Source organism: Lynx canadensis, chromosome C1 (assembly GCF_007474595.2).
Source record: "Lynx canadensis isolate LIC74 chromosome C1, mLynCan4.pri.v2, whole genome shotgun sequence".
Classification (NCBI taxonomy): Eukaryota; Metazoa; Chordata; class Mammalia; order Carnivora; family Felidae; genus Lynx; species Lynx canadensis.
The window spans coordinates 113,512,264-113,535,357 of NC_044310.1; the positions used below are offsets into that span (position 1 = coordinate 113,512,264).

At 40.8% G+C, this 23,094-nt stretch overlaps 1 protein-coding gene across 2 annotated transcripts in view; it reads right to left on the minus strand.

The window, feature by feature from the left end:
• CNTNAP5 (contactin associated protein family member 5) overlaps window positions 1-23,094 on the minus strand; it is a 798,355-nt gene that overhangs the window by 296,049 nt on the left and 479,212 nt on the right. For both annotated transcript variants that reach the window (XM_030326880.1, XM_030326879.1), the window contains exon 11: window positions 10,088-10,194. In XM_030326880.1, coding sequence (XP_030182740.1) covers window positions 10,088-10,194 — 107 coding nt within the window. The remainder of the gene's footprint in view (window positions 1-10,087; window positions 10,195-23,094) is intronic.

Consider the following 23,094-nt stretch of genomic DNA (forward strand, 5'->3'; position numbering starts at 1 on the left):
CACTACAGAAACTCAGCACGTGCATCCTGAGTCCTGCTATCAGAGGAAATCAAAATAATCTTTCTTAGTGACCACACTGAATCCGTATATAATCCACATTGTACCCCCGAGGAATATGGGTTATATGAGTATGTGACTTGCCTCAGGCCATCTGTGGCAGAGACAGCTCTAACTTCTGGCCCCTTGGAGCCCCCACTTGGGCTTTTCTCAGTGACACTGTGCCTCTCAGTTCTGCTAATGGCAACACCTGCACCAGAACCTAAACTTTGTTTTGCAATATACAACATGAGACGTGTTCTCCCAGCCAAACGACTTAGCACAGGCATATAAATTACTGAGTATTATAAATGATATGAAAAATACACCAAAATTTTCATAATCATAACTTTAAATATATAATAGATACCATTTAACATGGAAGTGCCAAATCACAAATATTGAGCTAGATGTTTCTGGTTTCTTAGCTGTAGTGTATGCAATAGCTGTTTGAATGAGCTGTTATTATTTCAGAGATCAAGCAACCGAGTCTGCAAAAAGCTAAGTAATTTGCCCAAGACCAGGGAGTTGTAAATATAACCTAGATATGTCTGGATCCAAAGCTGAAGCACAGATGGAAAATGTGTCTTCATATATTGAGTTTAATATGTATGTATCCAGTCCAGATTACTTCCAGCTCATGGGACATACCAGAGCTTTATATTTCTATGGTGATTAGTCTTCTGTTGATTGAAATACATTAAAAATAAATGCTCATTGTTCCCACTCAGTGTTCAAAGTAAATACCAATGGTTCTCCAAAGGAAGGCAACATCAACAATTAAATTATCTCCAGTTAATTATATTCTTTCATATTTGGGGATCTTTTGCTGTTTCTAAGGATTTGGAACAAAGCCAAAACCGGTGATTACATTTCTTGCACATTGTCAATCCAACCTAAGTATTTGAAGTTGGCTTTACTTAGCCTCAATTAATGACGGGAAGGGGAGAAGAAGGGAGAGATGGGGAAAAGAGGAAGGAAAGAACAAACAGAACAAATTAACATGTAGGAAATGACTGTGGGAAAGTCTTAAATCGTTGAGATGTGTTCAAAAGGAAGAAAATTGATCCGAGGTGACTATGCAACCTTGATTCCTCCTCCTTTCTAATAAGAAGTCTTTGTATCAGTTTTGTTATTAAATCCTGCCATGTTCTATAAAATATTTAAGAGTGCTCTTTCTTCCACTTAGAGATGTTGTAATGTGAAGAGGAAGTGCTTTCAGCCATCTAGAACTGGGTTCAAATCCCACTTCCTCTAGTTCTGTGGCTTTAAGCATTTGGCCATAAAAGAGATGTTTATGTCCATTGATCCTCTGCTGTGCACCCATATGTGCCAGATATGATACAAAGAGGGATGCACAGAATAGTAGCAGTGTGGAAAGGTAAACAAGAACCAAACTTTGCATGTTCGTATAGTGCAATAAATTCTATGTGAATGGGTACCAAAGGAGCAAAGTGGAACAACATCTAGGAAAGGTCCTGGTAGGCTTCTGGCAAGACTTGACACGGTTACTTGGGCAAAAAAAGTGTTAAGAAGACTTTGTGGTGAAGAAGTATGCATATGTGAACACCCAGTGGTTTGAAGAATTGCCACCATCTAACAAGGTCAGAGCTAAGAACCAAAGGGGCCTCAGAGAGTGAGATGACATAGATTAGCCCCCCAATAAATCCATGGCACTGAAAAGAAGCTGAAACCAAACAAATGTCCATTCCCTCACCCCTAGGCTAGTAACTTGGGAGAAACTCAAACATTCTAGGTGCTCCTCCTTATACAGAATCCTTCCTTTGGTTCTCACTTTGGAAAAACACTCTCTTAAGACTTTCCTGCCTATCCAAGTCTGGCCCTAGGGTACATTCCCCATCCATTCTTTGAGAACTTTCCCTCCAGCTCAACCTGCTCCAATCTCTCTTTTCACAGAGACGCAATGCCCCTGCAGAAAGCAGTGCCTTCTCTTACTTCTTTACTGATGAATACAAAGATAATGGCCTTTGCTGCTGAAGGAGAGTCAAATCTTCTTAGTGGCAGGTAGCGGTTCTGAACCCTGGATCCTGACAACACCTGTGACGGTCATGAATTCACAAATGTTCTGGGAACAGCAAATTCCAATACTTTCCAATACTTCTATAGTCATAGATTCCCTATTGAAAAATGGTTTCTTTCCTTCCCTTATTGTACTTTTCTACAACTTTTTTATTGCATTTATTATTGTTATTATTTGGTTTTGTTTTGTTTTTAGAGCAATAGTATGAGCAGGGCAGGGGAAGAAAGAGAGAATCTCAAGCAGGCTCCATGCTCAGTGCAGAGCCCAACACAGGGCTCGATCCCACAACCCTGGGATCATGACCTGAAGCGAAATCAAGAGTCAGACGCTCAACTGACTGAGCCACCCCAGGTGCCCCAACTGCAACTTCTTTTTTTAAACACTCATCCGGTCATTCAACTATCACCACACCCTATGACGGGGGATATCACTCAGACGTGTCCATTTATAATCAATTCTGTGTTTTAAGTTACCACTTCCTCTTAGTCTTCCTTCTTCTTTCCTCACCATTCCTTCACACTTGTGACTCACTGTAGCCCTTCTTGAGTCCTTTAAAATGATTTACTTTGTAGGTTTCATCCTTGGCCTACCACACTTGGGCAACTTCAGCTACTCAAAAGGCTTCAGCAACTAGACCCCTCATGATTCTGATTTTCCTCCCGGGCCTCACTCAGGGATTTCCAGCTACTTCAGCACGGTGAGCACCTCTCCAGACTGACACTGCTCCCCAAACTGAACTGATAACAGCATCCACTAAATCTCCTCTTCTACCTGTTGAAATAGCAACTAACATGAAACAGGCACTTTGCATTTGCCAGATGCTAGGTTAAATACTTTAGGGGGGATTATTTTACTTAAGCCTCATGATATTTCCATTAGGGGGCCACTATTATTAGTCCCATATCACCAATAAGGAAGTCAAAGCACACAGAGCTCATATAAATTGCCCTAGGTGATAGAGCTTGTAAGTTGTAGGGCCTGGATTTGACAGGAGGCTGTCAGGCCCAGACAGACCTGAGAACTTAGTCACTATATTCTTCATTCATGAAGTCTTCCAAGCTAAAAAGCTAACAGTCATCCTTCTCTCCGCTGTATTTGATTTGTCTTCAAGTCTGTTTGATCGAATTTTAGATATGCCTTTCAAGTCAGGTCCCTTCTTCCTAGCTCGCTCCAACTCTCATTATTTGCTGTCCATACAATTGTAAAGAGCATCCAGTATCTCTTCCTTGTGCCCATATCTTCGTCTTACAACTTCAGTGCATATTCTGCAAAACCATCAGAGTTATAATTCCCTTTAAAAAAAGAAACTCCAATAAGCAAAATACAAACAACAACAAAATAAATATTAGCAAGTCATTTCTGAGAATTAAAGAGAAACCAACAAACCACGGCTGGCTCCTCAATGCTCAACAGAGAAGCAAGCTCCTTCTGAAAGTAGCCCCCTTCCTTTACTCTGGGCATTGGATAGACCTCTCTTTGCTGCGTGACCCTCATGTCTCTCTGCCTTTTTACATGTTGCTCATTGTTCCTTCCCTTGCTCTTCTTCCTTCTCATGCTCTGAGCCCTATTAAGGCTTCAGGGCTCAAAGGTCAATTACTGAGAAAACTTTCTCACCTCCGCACAGAAAGTGACCATGCCTGTGCCCCAGTAACTTACCACTACGTCGTACTCGTACCTCATGTATTCGTGTACACAGCAAACGGCAGATTTCTACTGTGTGTCAGGTGGAAATCAGTGGCTGGAGACAGAAAAGACTCAGATACCACCTTGTCCTTATGGAGTCCCCATCTAATGGCACACTGAATGACCCATTCCCACTTAAGTTCCCATCTTGCCAATTACACGGTGTGCCCTTTATGCCACCAGTTCCTTGGCTGTGTTTAGTACAAATATAAACAAGACGTGGTATCTTCTCCAAAGGAGTTTTCAGTCTCACTAGGGGAGTTAACATAAATAAAAATAATGATGACACAAAAGACTGTGGTTATTGTCATAAAACGAAGCAGGGCGTGGATTCCACAATTTATTACTATTATTCATTTATTTCTTCTTCTCCTTTAGGTGTCTAGTTGTAGCTGGGGACATCTGCAGAAGGCACTGGGGTTACGCATGAAGATGAATTTGCTTTAGATCTTGATAAGAAACCCACAGAATAATATTAGGATATGAGCTGTTCTGAGCTAAGAGCTATAAGCGATGCCTTTAAATAAGCCTCTTATTACCAGAATCCCCCACCCTCTCTAACCTGTCGCTCCAACCACGAAATGCCATGCGGTTACAGACCATTTACCTACTCTTAAAACAGCAGAAGCGTTATCCCTCTGTGATGACTAGTGTAGAGTCTGATAGCCAGACAACTTGACATGCTCCCAATCAATACCCGGCTATTGACTGCCCAATGGGAGAAGCACTATATCAGGCTTGGGAGAGGAAGAAAGCTGACATCCTCTTGCCCAGCTGCAAAGTGAGCTAAAAGGCACTGTGAAGGTGTCAGGAAGGACTGCAAAAAGAGATTAGCCAAGGCTGGGAAATGGTAAAGAGACCCGGGAAAGGGACCATGTGAATGTCATCAGACATAGTGAGAAGACCAAGGACACTCCCACTCAATAGGAGACATAGAGAAGATGATAAGTAAGTACTTGTGTCACTTATTGAGTCCACTCAACGTGAAAGGAATCACATGCATAGTTACTGACACCAGATGGGCTTTCAAAAGGTACTTGTTGCATGACAAAGTAGAATTCTACAGAGAGAGACAGTCTTTTTTTTTTTTTATTTAAAAAAAAATTTTTTTTTCAACATTTATTTATTTTTGGGACAGAGAGAGACAGAGCATGAACGGGGGAGGGGCAGAGAGAGAGGGAGACACAGAATCGGAAACAGGCTCCAGGCTCTGAGCCATCAGCCCAGAGCCCGACGCGGGGCTCGAACTCACGGACCGCGAGATCGTGACCTGGCTGAAGTCAGACGCTTAACCGACTGCGCCACCCAGGCGCCCCAGAGAGAGACAGTCTTATCCTTATTGTATAAGTCATCTAAAAAAATAAAAGTAAATAAATACATCAACCGTTTTCTTTATCTGGAACTCACCATGAAGGTCAATAATAATTTCCATTTCAATATTCAAATGTTTTAGTAAAAATGCAAGTGGAAGAGGTTTTTTTTTAAGTTGCAGCAAACAATTCTGGCAGAGAAGGCAAAACAAGGTATCAGAAAATAATAATCAGAGTATAAACTGTAGCCAGACTTTAGGAAAACAAGCTGAAAATATGAATCAAGATCCTTGAGACTATTCATGGTCTTTGACTCAGTAATACCACTACTAAGACATCCTAAGGAAACAATAGACTATGAGGGATTTAAAAATTACTTAAGCACACAGATGCTCACTACAGTTGGTTATAATAATAAGTATTTGGAAACAACACAGGTCCTCTCCACCCCCCCCCAAAAAAAATAGATGACAATGTTTGAATAAAAGTCATTAAATGGACTATTTATTATGTAATCATTAAAGTGGTATTTATAGATATTGCAATAGCACATAAAAAGGTTTGGTTATAATGGAAATGAGCTCAGATTTCCCCTAGGGAAAACTGCTTTATAGGAATATCATTTGGGCTTTGGGAATGAATGGAGCTATTTATCTTTCCTTTCTGGAGCCAGGGAAATATATGCAGTGTTCCAAAGTATAGCATAGATATTCATACCATCACGTCTTGGCTCTTGCCTGTTTCCATAAGCTTTCCTATTTCTTACATACGTTTTAATTTTTGCTGTCTTTCAAGTGCTAATTCATCCTACTTTCTTCCATGATGACTGCACGATTATTCTAGAATGCAAAAACATTTTCATCTCACAGTCTTCTACATTTTCAATCACGTATCACAATATCCCAGTGTGTCTCAAGCAATATGAAGGAAGTCATGGATGCCTCACCATTAAGTTCACATAGAGAGGTTTGCAAATGTCTTATGTGTTTAAGAAAGGAAATGAAACACAGAGCTTAAAATGTGTCTGGCATCTGAAGCCAGATTCCATTCATTCAAGTCCCAGCTCCACTAGCTGTGTGATCTTGAGGAAGGTATGTAACTTTTCTGGGTTGCCATGTGATGCTCTATAAAATGGAGATAGTAATACCATATGACTTTATCATTACATGGTAGACTAATTATGCATTGAACTCCCGTAATCAAAACCTCTTCCTTTTAATATTAACTTGCACTCATAGGATAGCATGACCAAGGTATACTGTACCTGTTTAGAAGTTTGGCTTTAACTACATAACCTTCTAAACCTGCACGTTGCATCAAACCAAGAACATGGGTGACTATCTCTGGTGATCTGAAGGCTCTGCTCTTTGGTTGGGTTGCCAGGGGTTGTGTGGATTGCAAACATTGGTATACCTTCAGTTATTCCTCTGGAGGACAGAATACAATGCAGAGAAGGCGGCTCCTAACCAAAACAACTTACAGACAAGACACAATAGGGCTCAACGACAGCTCATGGGATAAGTGAGAGACTCACATATCTTCCCTACCTGGAGACAGGAATTCCCCACATGCTCACCACCTCCTTCTTCAACAGGTGGTTTTGAACAAAGTGTATTTGAAAAGAAATGTAACTTGTATGCCCAACTTCTTTATGTGTCATCAGGTAAGGTGGAAGGAAAATTGAAATGGAATGATGATAGATCTACTTTTACCAGCAACCCGCTCTGCCTAAACACGTTGGGGTTCCCATTGTGCTATTTCTTAGAGTCCATAATACCCTCCCCTTTACCCAGACTCCTCTCTTATCCACCAAAGCTGGAAGAAAGAAGTTAACCCTACCTGTCCTCAGCCCTGTTGGTTTACATTCACTAAGAAGCACCATAATGAAAAATTAAAACACCTTGAAGAGCTCGAAGAAACAAAGGATTAAAAATACTCAAGAAATTATCAGTTTTTAGTAATATGAACTGTCTTACAAATCTGAAGACTGTATATAATGTTGTGTGGATGACTGTTTCAAGAACACAGGCCCCAACACACCAAAGACATTGCCATTTCCACAGGAGTGGGGCTGTGAACTTGCTTGGGTTGTTTCAATCTGAGGGTGTCCTCAAATACCACCGAGCCTGCTACCTGTGAGCTTTGAGGGATCAGAAGCCCTATAACCCCTTTGGTAGTTTTCTTACGTGGTGGAGGGCCAAGGGGCCTAGGGACCTATGTATTGTCTTCTGCATTTTGGCAACTTTCATCTCTGATGCCCCATGCGGGGGGCAGTGCAGGGGGCTTGGAAGGACAGGCTTTTTGCAGGCAGGAAAGCATGCCTTGGGTCACTCAATTTACAAATCTGACTCAAAACAATGGTCCTCACCCAACTGGGGAAGGGGAAGAAATCAGTTAGAGGATGACAAATTCTTGAACTGCACAGGCATACCAGGTGTGTTTGCCAGCCCTCACAACCATCCAAGGACCTGATTTCTCCTGGCTGGGTGCCCAGAAGGGAAGAAAGAGCCTAACAGTATGGCAACCTATCATAGAGCACTGAGCAATTTCACAGCAAGGGGAATAGAAGGTGTTATAAAAACAGAATGGTATTTTTAAGGCTTTGTGTGTTGAGTCTCCTGCTCATCAGCTGGGATAGCGTTCCATTAAAAATCAGCACCTCACCTCCATTGATTTTCAACTTCACACTTTTTTAAAAGCTGGAAATATTCTATTTTTAGCCTGATGGATGGAGAAAATTAAAGGAGAAGAGTATCCATAGAGATGAACTCCTCAACATAGTGTTAAATTAGGAGAAAGTGAATGGAATAAGCTATAAAAACTCATAGAAATGTTGTCATGTGATTTTGCCAAAATTTGGGCATCTTTGACTTAAATTTTCTTCAAGGTTCTCACTATTACGTTGATGGCTCTTCTGGTGGTCACTGAGCATCTCACAAGAGCACTGATATGACAATCTAGAATCCAGACAGTACTATACATGCCTTGCAATGTGTCTATACAAGTAAACATTGTTCTTGGCTACTTAAGGATGATATCTCTGGAATTAGGCTCAACACTCATAGGTTGGTATTTACTAGGAATCTTAAACAAAACATGTAATTTTAGCCTTAAAAGGGCCCACAAGATTTCATTAGTATAGAGTCTGTGAGTCTGTGAAGAAACAGCTTTGAAGTGACACAATGATACGCTTATTCAAGTACAAGAGCTAGGTAAAATCCAAATTTAATCTCTCTTAGTCCAGTGTTCCCTTCACTGTGTTCCAAATTTCTAAATAGAAAATTTTAAATAATATATTTCATTATATTTTTAAAATAAAAAAAATACTTTTTAGTTCTACTTTAGAGAGGGAGCATGTGCGCAAGCAGGGGAGAGAGACAGAGAAGGGGAGAGGGAGAGAGACAGAGACAGAGAGAGAGAGAATGCCAAGCACGTTCTACTCTCTTAACGTGGGGTTTGATCCCATGAACCTGGGATCATGACTTGAGTCGAAGTCGGACACTCAACCAACTGAGCTACCCAGGTGCCCCGATAATATACTTCATTATAAAGCCAGGTGGGGTTTTAGCCAGGTGGTATTTTTCATTTCCACAGGCATCCAAAAAATAGTAACATCATCCGTGATGACCTTTGGGCTGTGTCGTCTCTGATGCGACTAGACATCTCTGTGGGCATCACTGGTAAATGCTACCTTGCAAGGCACAGAAAGGCTGTCGAATGGCTGAGAGGTCTTCAGGGCTGACAGTGACGACAGTGCCCCCTGCATCAGAGTCTGATCTCAGCACTGCCGGCATCTCCCATTTGCTTTCTGAATCTCTAGGTGCCATCCTGGCAACAGCAGGAACTTAGGAAACCCTGGTGAGGTCCACCCCTGCTGGGCCTCACCGTAGTCCTCAGCACCCCCCTGGCTCGGTTCTTACATTTTTCTAACAGTTCCACCTCCTACCTCTCTACCGTCGAAGTCAATTTCACAGCTCACATTTTCGATGAAATCTCCCACAACTATAGCCAGCACCTTCAGATTGTGTCTTTCTAAATTATCCTTACAGCTCACTTCACACAGTTTGACACACAATTCTGTAAATGGCAAACCTCTATTTTGTCGTGTGTTTTTGTTTGGTGACCCCAACGAGACTATAAAATTACAGTAATCGGGGCCTCAGCTAGTCATTTATTTTTTTACTCATCACCCCTTATTCCTTGTGTGCTCCAGCCTCCCTCACTCACCCTGCTTCCTCTCTTACTTCTTACTATCAGCACTCTCCAGCCACGTCAAGCCACTCACACATTCAGTCTCCTTTTTCTTTTCTTTCTCTGCCACACTCCTACCAAAGATCAACTCAGGCCTTCTATTTGAAGCCTCCTTAACACTGACATGCCATCATCGGAAGTTATCATCTAGATGCTGGTTCTCTCTGATCCCACAGCAAGACTGCAACTTTTGAATTGAGGTGCGCCCTTGTGACTTTCCTTGGCCAATAGAATGTGAGTGGACGTGATGTTTACCACTCCCAGGGGGAAACTTTCAACGGCCAGTGTATGCTTTCTCATTCTTCTCTCTGCCACAGCAACCTCCTGGGTGTCAGAGCACCACCAGTATCCCAGAATGAGGACAAAGTGGAAGAGGGGCCCCTGCCAATGTGACATAAGCATGTAACACAGGTATGACACAACCACTGGTTACTTAAGCCACTGACAGGTGAAGTTGTTTATTACAGTAGCCTAACCGAGCCCATCCAGACAACACCCTTGACCTAATAGCTCCCCTTGGTGAGCCTAGGGCACGTGGTCTCTCCTCTGCCTCCAACACTTATTCCCTTTCCTATCTGTGTTCCTGGCAGGCCACAAACTCTCTGAGGATATGGCTTATAGTCCTATATGTATCCCACATGGCCACCAAGAAACACGTGTTGAATGAATGAACCCAAAGAGCCTGCCCCACGTTGAGTGCATCCTGAAGTCAGCACTGGCACTCCTGGAGGTGTGCCCATTCTGTGGGTAAGTCAGGACCACTCACAGTTATGGCAGGTGGCGCCACTGTAACCCGTGTTACTGCAGTTACAGGAGAAGCTAGTCCAGGACTGGGAGCAGCCTCCTCCATGTTCACAGTAGTTTGGCAAACACCTAAGGAAACAAAGCAAAAGCAAACAAAATAAACCAACTCAGTTGACATGAAGGGAAAACACAAAAATGTCTGATACCCAACTACATGGACTGATAGAAGAATTTGATCTTCTGGTTTTCTATACTAAGTCAGACTTGAATAACAGCAAAACAAGTCTTTGGCTTAACTGCAAGACGCAGGTCTGTCCAGCACTACTGTGAGATGAAATGCTCACAGCTGATTTAGGCAATTACATGAAGCATTTCAACATTGGGGCAAATTGCCATTGACTTAAAGTTAATTTGAAGTGGTCAGGATCTGTAAGATTTTTCATTTACCATCGAACAAAATGTACAAAGATTGCAATTTTGCATTTTGGAAAGGTTTTGCATTTTTAAAGGGAAGGGAAAAGGGGCAGATAATTGAGGTCACTGTCCTCATGATTCTCTTCTGGGTGATGGCCAGGAATCTATTTTAAACTACACATGAAATTTGAAAAGATGTTACCTGCTCATTTAACATGCAAGGAAGCTTTATCATTTCAAAAAATGCCAACCCACCCTTAAAACGAGGCCTTTACTACTTATGATGAAAACAGTACGACTATTCTGAAAAACATTTTCACCACACACATTAAAAATTCTCTGAAGCATTCATATAATTTGACCCAGCGATCATACTTAAATGGCTCTATCTTAAGAATATATTTCAAAATATAAAGACTATGCATGCTAATTAACATCATTCACAAGGCAGCCATGATGAATCAATGTAGACGTCCAACATTAGAAAACTTCTTAGGGAATTTTTAGTACATAAAATTAATGGGCTATCATAAAGCTACTGCAAATGCTTAGCAAAAAGGATTATAACAAACTGAGACTGGAGTAAGTGAAAATTCAAGATATTAAGCATGGCCACAACAAAGTAAAATGAACATGTTATATCACAAAAATGATAGGAAGGACAGACTTCAAGCACCACTTGAATTAACGGGAGTGAAGGCAAAGGTTCATATCTTCTGGACAGAGATCATGGGTTTTAGGGTCACTTATATCTGAGTTCGAATCCCAGCTCAGGCATTTGCTGCATGATGTCTTGGGGCAATTAATTCTCTTCACTTCTTACACACACAACTTAAAATCTCTACAGCACAGGAATGGTTGTGACAGAAATAACCTGGTGAATGCTCAATATTAACAATGAATACAATTAAGAGTAAAAGCAGTGATAAATACGGGAACTCTTGAAAATAATCTTGAAATATAAACAATACCATGAATTTAAAGGGGGAGAGGGTATGAGTAAGGAAGTTACAGAAGTGGTCTAATACAATAAAAGGGTTCATTATGTAGCCTCTGAGAATGTGAGGCAAGCAAAAGCAAGATGATTTATCCTAAGTGTCCTATATAGGTAGAAAACCCTCCAGCAATGATTGTTTCAAAGCCCAGAAACTAATATTCCTGCATATGTTCAGACGTATTATTAGAAATTTTCCGCTCAGCACAGCAAACGTACAATTGTGCTGACAGGGCTTATGTCTGGGGAAAGCATATTGGTAACTCCATAGTATCTAACTGTGGCTTAAAGAACAGAAGGGGGGAGGGGAAAGAGGAACAGTAATTTTTCTATGGAACGTGTTCACAGAAACCAAGCAATCAACACATAAGCAAAAACAAGTGGTCCCTTTCCTACTCCAGATTGCATCCTTCCTCTTGATTCCCATTCCCAGCTCTTAGTCTTGGTCGAAGGGAAAGAAACAGGCTTGTCACTGATATGGACCAAAGTCCCCGCCCCCCCACTAGCCTTGAGTTGTGGGGAGTTACAGAAACTTGAGGCATCAGTGTCCACATCCACATATTCCAAGCAAAGATGTCTGCCCCAGGGTGTACCCTGATGGAGAGTCTGTGGGGCTAGCCTGTGAAAGCCCACCTACCCTACCCCTGTCTTCTCTTACATCCCAGCACCTCCCTGCTTCTGGATCACGCTGCTCCTGCAGGGCATTTTCTCCATCATTTTCCCCACTGGAATTGTCAAGTTGTTACACAACCTCTCTTTACCCCTATCCAACTCCATTCCACTCCCTTTGTCCCAATGCCAAACACGCACACGCATACACACACACGTGCTCCCCTTCTTCCCCCAGCGTATAGTTAATTGCTTTAAAGATGGAAAGCAGAACAAAGCCAGGTGGTGAGGTACTTAATCCTATAGTTCTCTTGGTTTCAGTACCAAGAAGGTCCACATTGGCCTCTTTTAACGTCTGACACTATAGAATACTCAGAAGTTCTCAGGGGCCATGTTTTCATCCACAGGAAGAAAGCTTGTGGGCAGGGAGAGAGAGAGACAGAGATAGAATACTGGGGTGCAGAATGCAGCAGAAAGACCGAGAGTTCTGACAGTACTTGTGTGGCTGGTTTTGGTTATTCCAAGATTTGGCTGCACCCCTGAACTTCTGAGGGCTGCCCGTTTTAATCTGTATCAGGTGCTGTGAGATAACCCAAGATCATTCTAGAAAAAACCCTATTCCATTCAGGCTGGCTTCAGCTGGGATTCCATGACTTTCAACTAACAGAATCTTAACCTTTTGTAAAACAGCACTCTATGAATACAAAAACAAATGAAAACCCTTGTTTTCCCTCTATTCTATACGTTAAAATATTTTAAAACTCAAGATTGCCAAATTCAGTCTGGCATGTAGTAGGAGAGGCCTGGGGGAAAATGGTAAGAAATATGTGGGCACTTTGAACACATCTTTAATAAGCTTCACACAGACTTCATGTTGCAGTGTTAATAAACTCAATTTGCCAGTGAAAGGGTAGGATAGAAATTCATTGCTTATGGTCACTTTAAAAAATGATATATTTCTGAAAGGGAAAAGAGTACTTTGGTAAGAAAAAAAATCTAATATTCCTAGAATGAGAAAAAAATGAATAGATGCTTGTAGCTTGGTTCATTTTGATTCAACGCATACTATGATTAGAAAAACACATCTGTAAAGCTGACACTCAAAATAAAAGATGCATAACCCCAATTTGCTTATTTAACAAGGGCAGTTTTATGAGTATAATTTCCACATTCTTTAATCAGTTCATTTTAACTTGTGCTTTGTTTCTTTTTCTCCCTACTTGCCATAAACTGAGCACTGAAGGCATGACGCAGAAAGAGAAAAATGGAGGTGCTACCAAAGTGAGAAGGGCCCACTAAGGGTGAGAGTCCATCACTATCTTAGATGTAAATCCCTCAATTCAAATCGTTAGGAGATAATCACTCTGAATTCCTATCTCCTCAAATTCTAATGATACTTCATAGGCAACTGAATTTGGATGGATGTGCTTTCTCTTGGTGCACACTGGTTTAACAAAGCCGTCAGCATGAGCATGACACTTGCCTTTGTCCTGTCCAGGAGCCCAAACAAGCAAATGCAGGGATGTGTGTCAGCAAGGACTTAGAGAGTGGGAAAGACCCACTGGAAGCTATTTGCTTCTTTATCAAAACAGAGAATGCATGGGCTGAAGGGTGAGGACAGAAAGAGTTGAAGGAAAGGCAGATGAGAGTGAGAAATGGAAGGAGAGGGAAAAAAATGGAATATGGACAAAAATTATAATGAGATTTAAGTGAGAATTTGTAATTTTCCCCCAAATCAAAACTTGTTCTGAAAGAGAAAGATCATTGCTGGTTGGGGCTGTGGACAAGCGAGGGCAGAGGTGAAGTGGGAAGAAAAGTCCTCCAGACCGGTCCATGGACCTCTCCAGTGGCCACCACCCAGCCTGTGGGAGTGCATCGTTCTTGCTTCACTGCTGTTGTTTTCTGGTGTGGCAGGTTGTTCATAAGGATATACGAGAGAACAAAACATTTCTCTTTAAAGGCCAAAGAAGCTGCTTCGAAGAAGGGAAAGAATTTGTCAAGATGTTGGGAGATTGTGCCAGTCAGACGGCCAAAGATGGACATTTCTGAGAACGTAAACCAGAACCCAGCTTCAAACATCCTAGCCAGCACAGTTTCTGCTAACCACAAGTTCTCTCCATTGGCATTAGGAAGAACAAAAAGACTGCCTGGAGTTTTCGTCAAGAATGTTCAGAGTGGTTATTTCCCCAACTTAGCTTTCACTGAGACCATGAAAAAGTTTCCAGCTGGAGCAGATGAGGCTTGAGAAAAGCATTAGGGAACCAGTGGGGTTCAAGATAGTTCTGGAAAATGTAGTCTGTCCATTCATTTATAATTTAAAAAGTTTCGTATACTTAATACCCATTTTTGGCTTTTCGTACACAAAAACCAGATTACTGAGCAATAGACATTGCAAGTCTCATAAGTATATGCCAGTGACTTCTAAGTTTATACTCTGTGCTCATACATGCAGCTGTCTGCTTCACAGCTCCACTTGGGTGTCTAACAGATGTGTCAAACTTTGCACGTCTAAATTTCTTATGTCCTGCTTCTCCCCCAGCCCACCTTCCACCCATATCCTTCACCATCAGGTGACAGCAACCCCATACTTGACACTGACTGTCTTGAATCCCTTCCCTCAGCCCAGGTCCAAGGTAGGAGCAAGCTCTCTGGTTCTGCCTCCAGAATCTGTCCTGCATCTGACCACTTCCCATCACCTCTATTGCCACCACTGCAGTCTGGGCCACCAGCATTTCTCGCCTCAACAACTGTAGTCTTCAATGAACTGACCTTCCAGCTTCCACTTTTGTCAATTCCCAACACAAGTGCAAGTGAGATCCTCTTAACCCTTAAGGCAGGTCGTACTGAAACTCTCCAATGGCTTCCTGCTGTATTCAGGGTAAAAGAAACATCCTTCAAATGACCTACCAGTCCCTGCTGATCTGTACACCCATTAATTCTCTGAATTCACCCCTAATCTTCTCCCTTTTCTACATCTGACCAAGCCACAGAAGCCAGCTTTCCATCTTTCTAGTTGACCTCCTCATTGTCCCTAAAGCATACCAGGGATGCTCCTTTGTCAGGGTCTTTCACTGAGATTCCCTCTGTCTAGAATGTTCTTCCCTGGATGCCTACACAACCCACACCTCACTGTCTCCCTGTCTCTGCTCAAATGATACCTTATGGAAGAGGCCTCCCACATTTATGCTATTTAAAATTGCAAACCCCCCTTCTGTCTACATACCCAATCCCTTCTCTCAACCCTACCTATTTTGTCTACCATTTTACTGTATCTTCTAAACCATTGTATACTCTGCTTATGCGCTCAGTTTATGATTTGTTGCCTATCTCTCCACACAAGAAAGTAAGCTCCATAGAGTTGTTCTCTCTTGCTCACTGAGTATCAATGTAGTAAACAGTAGGTGCTCAATAAATGATTTTTGATTTATTGGATGAATGCATGTATGAATGAATGGATGAATGGATGGTCGGATGGGTGGATGGACATTTCTGGAGTGCAACAGTCAGCTGAAGCTGCCCGCTTTTAGCGAAGCCTCTTTAGTTAGCTGCAGTGTATCTGGCCTTCTTTTGTTTGTTATTACCTGCCTGACACTGAGAAGCACAATAAGAGGTGAATGGGGATGAAGGGTGACACAAGAGCCTCACTTTTTTTTTTAAATGGTAAAGAAATAGTGATACAAGTAAAGAGAGCTTTCTGCACAGTCATAGATGAAGGGCAATTTAAAGAAGGGAGAAAAACACAGCGAAGAGGTGGTGAAGTTGATGCACACCATGAATGGATCCTCTTTAGTGGTCTTTATGGATGCACAGAAATGATGTAATCCCTTTTGATTACTTGTGACTACTGGGCTGTATTGTTGGGTCGCAACAATTTTATCTCCCAGGTACTTACAGGGATAACTGGCTCCAAATTGATCTGAAGCAGAACACTTTTGAATGATGCCACTTAAGAGCTCCTGAGAGGAAACATCTAACATTGCTGATAAGCTGTGTGCAATTTCTGATAGATATTAATGAGATAAAAAGGCTGTTTAGGAAATGCAATTTACCCATCTGGGTCACATTGATTACTGTCACCTTTAACCAGATATTCCAAAATGCAATGACCTTTAACCAGCTTTGTGACTATCCTAATGATGTTTAACCAAACGTCATTTTCATGGCTAATCTCCTACAAAATACGGCCACCAAGAGGCAATCTAGATTTGCTTTCTTGAAGGCTTTCCTCTTACCCACTTCCTCTTACCAAGCTTAAAATGAAACTTGGAGATGTGCACACAGTCATATCTGAGATGTTGCTTTAATGCTGTTATTTTCCCTGTTTCATAAATGAGGAAAGTAGGACAAGATGAGAGTAAATAACTTGTCTAACTATGAAGTGACAGAGCCAGAAACGTGAGCCACGCTGTCACTGAAGCCTGTATTCTCAAACACTGTGCACCTTCTCTCCAATGGAAGATGATCCAGCTCCTTACAAGCAAACTCTCAGCATGCATTAGGACATCACTTCTGCCAAGAGCGGGAGGGAGGGAGGCTTCATGTAGTTGCCCACTGATTCCAGAAACTCATTAGCAAACTTAGAGCTGCGAGGTTAGACTTTTTCAAGATATTTTCGGTAGCTAAAGAGGTCTTAATGACAGTGAAAACTGTGTTAAATGGGAAGAAATAAACCCGAGGTAGAGAATAAAGGACATATTATATAATTAGTACAATGCTATATAATTCATTCTATAAATTCTATAAATTCAGGGATAAAGCAAGAGGAAAAGAGGTTTTGATCTTGTTTTCAATCTCTTTTCACTACCAAATTGTTGAATTCTTAAAATTATTAAGAAAAATAGAAAATATACTCAGGACCCAAAGTTGGCCTTTGAATTCAGGGCTATAGACTTCATGGCTGGTCCACCAGGATGTCGTGGAGCCCTTGACTGAGAACCCACACATAACCAGGGTTCAAGGTGTTTCACTAACATCAACAAAGCTCATGTTTCTATCTCCGTCATTTAGCAGAGTCAGTGTCTTCTTTGGGCACAAAAATTTTAATGCCAGAAATTTCTGAATTTAGTATCAAAAGTTTAAGATGAACAAAATCTTAGTATTAATATTTGAGGGTTAAGAAGGAATAAGGTACTGAGAGAGAAAAATGGTCCCAAACCCGATCTCAGCCAGAAACTTTTGTATAATATAATCTACATCTTGCTGGGAAGAAATTAGTATAATTGACTTTGATAAATATGCTTAAGCATATTTATCATGGATTTTAATAGGATTAAGACCAATGTCAGTCCATGGTCAACCTTACAGGGAACCTGACTTAAACAGTCTTGAATCAAGTCCAGGAGTTTAATAATCATTAATTAAATTTTTTTTTAATTCAGTCTAACAAGGGACATATTTAAAAGGCCCCTAAAAAAAGCCTCTGCCAAGAATGGATCTTTGAATTGGCCGGAGATGGGTCTTTTATCTTGTAGCAAGACTGAAATAAAACTCTGAATTTGCATTTGTAATTTTAAAGAAATTTGGCCTATGTGGCCTAATTTGGTCTTATAAACACCAATTTAAAAAGTGTAAGATGACCAACTTAGACCTTAAAAATCTTCCTTAGTAGAACATCTAAGATGAATAAAGTTCACCAAAGTTAAATGTTCGTTTTCTGGATGCTTAACTTGTAGAAATATTTGTGGCATTAATGCAGTAACCTGAACAACTTGGAAAGCAAATAAATCATATTATAAATGTAGTTTAATACATTTGAAGGTATTTAAGTCACTAAGTCCATAAATGGGCTTAAGCATTATTCAAAGGGCTTTAGACCTGAATGCTAATACTTGCTAGACTTACAAGAAGAATACGGTTTTAGAAGCTGAATTTACAAAGTTGAAAAGAAAACCGTAAAAAAGCAAGATTTTGAATTCATAATTTTAAGAAATTTAGCATCACTCTTTGAAAGAAAAATGACCTTACAAACAGTCTAACTTGCATGAAAAAATCCTCCTTTTTGCATGCCACACTTTCATCATACCTGTTGTTGGCTGATTAATCCAACAGGAATTCAATTTTACCTTCCTAACCCACTTTATGGGGGACACCGTGCTCATCCACAGGCTCTACACGGTGCCCTTGATTCTCACCTTGAAAGCAACTTCCACTTGTTGGACGCTGAATTCTATCTCTAGTTCCCCTGCTTCAGTGTGGCTCTGTCACTTTAGTGAGTACTTTTTGGTGAAAATAGTAGATTTTAGGTTCATTCTGTTAATCAAATTCTCCTCCCAAATGTTCTAAACTCCCTTAAATAGTATTTAGGTGAATGTATCTCTTGAAAACCAGCTAACCTTGGATTTTATGTTACTTTTCTTAATTTGTAAGTGTCAGGGAAAAACTGTTACATCCTTTTATTTTCATTATTTGTTTTTAATATTGGACAGTGGTTCTTTGTATTTTTTTTTATGATTTCTGAGTATTTCTTCTTATTTTACACATTGTTCCTGTTTGGCCTTTGCCTGTTACGCTCTTTGGCGTTGATGCAACATGTGAAGGCTGTTGCCACTCACTGATGTGGTGGCATTTCCAAAATTTAAATTATGTATCTGCTTTGACTTAGCAATTCCATTTCTTGGAATAATGCCCTAGAAATACTTTCTTAAATGCACAAGGATATACAAGATAATTATTATTATTTTTTTTATTTTTTAACATCTATTTATTTTTGAGACAGAATGTAAGTAGGGAAGGGGCAGAGAGAAGTGGGCTCCAGGCTCTGAGCTGTCAGCACAGAGCCTGATGTGGGGTTCAAACCCACAAACCATGAGATCATGACCTGAGCCAAAGTCAGACATTTAACTGACTAAGCCACCCATGTGCCCCAAAATTATAACCGTTATTAACAACTTAAAAAAATGGAAACACAGTCCACCATTTTGGGAACAGTTAAAGAAATGGTGGTACATCCATACTACAGAATGTTATGAGGCAATTAAAATGAATACATACATCTATATGTAAGGATGCTGGAAAGTTCTACATGTGTAATATAATATTAAGTACAGAAACCGCACTGCAGAATAACATGTTTAGCTTCTGCTGTTATGGCCCTCATCATTATAAAGAGAAAATAAGGTCTAGAAGGAAATGGTCCAAAATGGTAATCTGTTAATAGTGGTTAAATGTGGGAATGAAAGTACCATCCCACTCTTTATTGATTTCCGGCTTGGTCATTGCTTTTACAACGAAACTGGAGAGAAATATATACACGAGCTTACATTCATATTTTATTTTGCTATTAGACAAAAGCAAAGAGAAACTTTTCTTTTAAGAAATGGTCTGTAAGAAGAGTGAGTCAGGCTGTCCCAAGACACAGTGTCAGCCCAGGTTGGGGACCAGCTGGACAACAGAAGAGGTTCAGGTGAATGAGTCTTGTTTTCTGCTTAAAGCTACAGAGGCTCAGTGAGCCCCCAGGTCCCTTACTAAAGCAGAGCAGACACTCAAACCCAGGTCCAACTGACCAACCTCCACCTTCCTCATTAAACTCTGAAAATAAAATTCAGTGGGTGAGGCCTCTGTTCCTCTGGAACACAGCCCACCTGGTAATAGAGTCCTAATGATCACATTCATTATGGCCCTCTATTGATCCATGTAAATTTTAAAAGTCTCGTGTAAAAATTAAAAAAAAGAGTATCTTTTGTCTGAGAAAATAAGCACGCAATGGTGTGTGTCCCTGAGTAGCTATCCTTCTATGACAGTTATTTATTTAAACACACGCACTGTTAGATACATGCACATCCCCCCAAAAAATCCCCAACCTGAACACAGCTAGAGGAACTCATCTGTTTAGATGAGCCTGAAAAAATACTCAGTGTATGTCTATAAACACCCACAGAAAAATTTTGTCCTCAGTATGAAATTTCCCCTTTCCGCATTCCCCATAACAGATTGAAACGAGTAGGACATCCATTGGCAGACCTTTGAAATTCCCAAATGTTCAGATAAATGGTTACCTACAAATGAGTCTGAATGTATTTATGCTCCATTGAGTTACTTCCCTTTTTAAGAATTCTCATCCCTTCTTTATACAGCTGAAGGTCAGTTTCAATTTCTATATGCTTTCCTTGGAGACAAAAGAACAAAACATTTCAATAGTCCTCAAAATGCAAGCTGACTAATGCAAGCCTTTTAATGAAGCTCATACATTAAAAATCAGCTAGGTTGCGTTCCTTTGTCTGTTTGCTTTAATTAGCAGCCAACTGCATTGATCTTATTTTGGTCAGATAGCTTCTCTGAAAGCTTTTGAAACCTATTTCTATGCCTCTCCATTCTAACAATTACCATAATCCCATTTTACCCCCACAGTTGGATCTTCATTATAATTGAAATTTGTTGTAATTACAGCAGATGCAGACATTAAGGAATTAAGTGAATAAAAAGAAAAGTGTCAGAAGTCAGCTTCCTAAATTTCCCAGGGTCTAGTTCACAGCAGGCAGCCAATTGTCAACTGTTGCTGAGAAGATCCCAGGATAATGGAGGAAGCAATGGTGGTGCACCTCCCGGGAGTACTGTCCACCTTTCACCCAGAGCCAGGCATCCACAGCAGCACAGCTCTTCCCTGCCCTGGCTTTTGATGGCCAAATGGGAAGGTCCTCTCTCCACTCTTCTGCAGACCTAAGGTTCATGACCAAGAGATGCTCAGTGCTCTGCAAAGGCCACTTCTTTAAAGCAGAGGATGTTCTGATTCAAGAAGAATGTTATCAGTGTTATCTATTCCAAAACTGCTAATATGAGGAGCAAGCTGAGGCCATGAAACTAATAGCAAATCATTGCTACCTGGTCACTTTACAAACAAAGATACATACCCCCCCCCACACACACACGCTTTCTCCAATAACAAAATAATGTTTTTTTTTGTTTGTTTGTTTGTTTTTTTTTTTTTTTTTTTTTATCACAAGGGAAGAGAATTCCCTATCAGTCTGACATGGGTCATTCTGACTAAATAAGGCAGAATTGAATTTCTGTAATCAATCCGTTTGTCTCCATGGCCTAGAAGTGATTCAACAGAATGGAAAAGCACCACACAATTTACAGACGGGCTCTGGACTTTACGGGAGAGAAATCTGGTCTGGGTTCATCTACTACATATCAGTTAGGTAAATGGTTCTGCGTGCCTTGCACTGGGATGCTTTTGTGTACCATCATATAGATGGTGTATCAATTGTTATGTTAAAGTGAGTCAGGAAATGCAGAGGGCTTTCCAGATTATTACAGTGGTCTCATTCTTAAACATTAGAACATCATTCATATCCCACTATGAATGAGAACAATTCTATTGTCTGGTTCAGTGCTTCTCAAATTTTGGTTGAAATGTGATACAGTAGGTCTGGGGTAGAGAGTGAGGTTCTGTATTTATAATAAGCTCCCTAAAGATGCCAGAGAACTGCTAGTCCTCATCTTGAATACCAAAGATTGATTTCTAGTTCAAGGCTCAAGTTCTAGTCCATAACCATCCTGTAGAGATGGATCAGGGGACTGCAAGTTGTGAGGATTATTTTTTCCCCTTTTTTAGTTCTTGGGCTCTTTTTGCAATTATTTCTTTTTTTAATTTTTTAATATTTATTTATTTTTGAGAGAGAGAGAGAGAGAGAAGACAGAGCACAAGTAGGGGAGGGGCAGAGAGAGAGGGAGACACAGAATCTGAAGCAGGCTCCAGGCTCTGAGCTGTCTGCACAGCAGCTGACGCAGGGCTCGAACCCATGGACTACGAGATCATGACCTGAGCTGAAGTCAGACACTCAACCAACTGAGCCACCCAGGTGCCCCATAATTTTGTGTAATTTTAAACCGAAACATTATAGTTCTCTGGGGCACCTGGGTGACTCAGTCGGTTAAGCATCCTGCTCTTGGTTTTGGCTCAGGTCATGATCTCATGATTCTTGAGATAGAGCCCCATGTCGGGATCTGTGCTGACAGTGTGAAGCCTGCTTGGGATTCTCTCTCCCTCCCTCTCTCAGAATAAATAAATAAGCATTAAAAACACATTATAGTTTTCCAATGTGTTATGTATCAGATTTTAATACACCACACTAGCTATATGCTAGTTTTGTGCCCCGGAGTAGCTCTGGAGAACTCGATGTCAATCTTCTTCTGCCTTTTCTGCACTGTATTCGTGGGAATAAGGATGTACTAACATCATCGATGAGGAAGGATGCTGCAGTGCACCAGCTGGGTCCCGTTGGGTCTGCTCAGGTCCCAGAAGGTAGAGTGGGCATTGCTACACTTAAACCCACTTAAATCTATTTAAACCCAGCCATGCTCGGGAACATCTGCTAGCCACATGCTCTTTCCACTGCATAATAACAGAGCAAAAACAAGTGAATGGATGAACGTGACATCAGAATAATGTCCTATTACAGACAGTAATAGCACTGACTACCCATTTATCTGGCTCTTGTATTTTTAAGGAATGAACACAGTTCTCCAATATGAAATTTAAAAAATATACCTACTTTTGAACACTTCTGGATAAATCTTATTGCAAAATATCAGCTATTTCAGGGAAAGGTATTCAAAACCTGTATCACTTGGCAGCTGCTTACGTATGTAAATAAGGGTTTTCTAAACTTTTAAAAGAGTCACATAAAATGAACGCCAAGGCTCACACATGACTGCACACGCGAGTCCTCAAAGTGCTTCATTGGTTTCATAGACCAAGTTTAGAAATATTTAATTTGAGAGGCGCCTGGGTGGCTCAGTCGGTTATGCGTCCAACTTCGGCTCAGGTCATGATCTCACGGTTCGTGGGTCCGAGCCCTGCGTCAGGCTCTGTGCTGACAGCTCGGAGCCTGGAGCCTGCTTCAGATTCTGTGTCTGTCTCTCTCTGCCCCTCCCCCACTCACACTCTGTCTCTGTCTCTCTCTCAAAAATAAATACACATTAAAAAAAATTTTTAAAGAAATATTTAATTTGATCTTCAAATATTGCTTTTAATCTTTTATAGATAGCCCTATGGTTTTATTTGGCAGAAT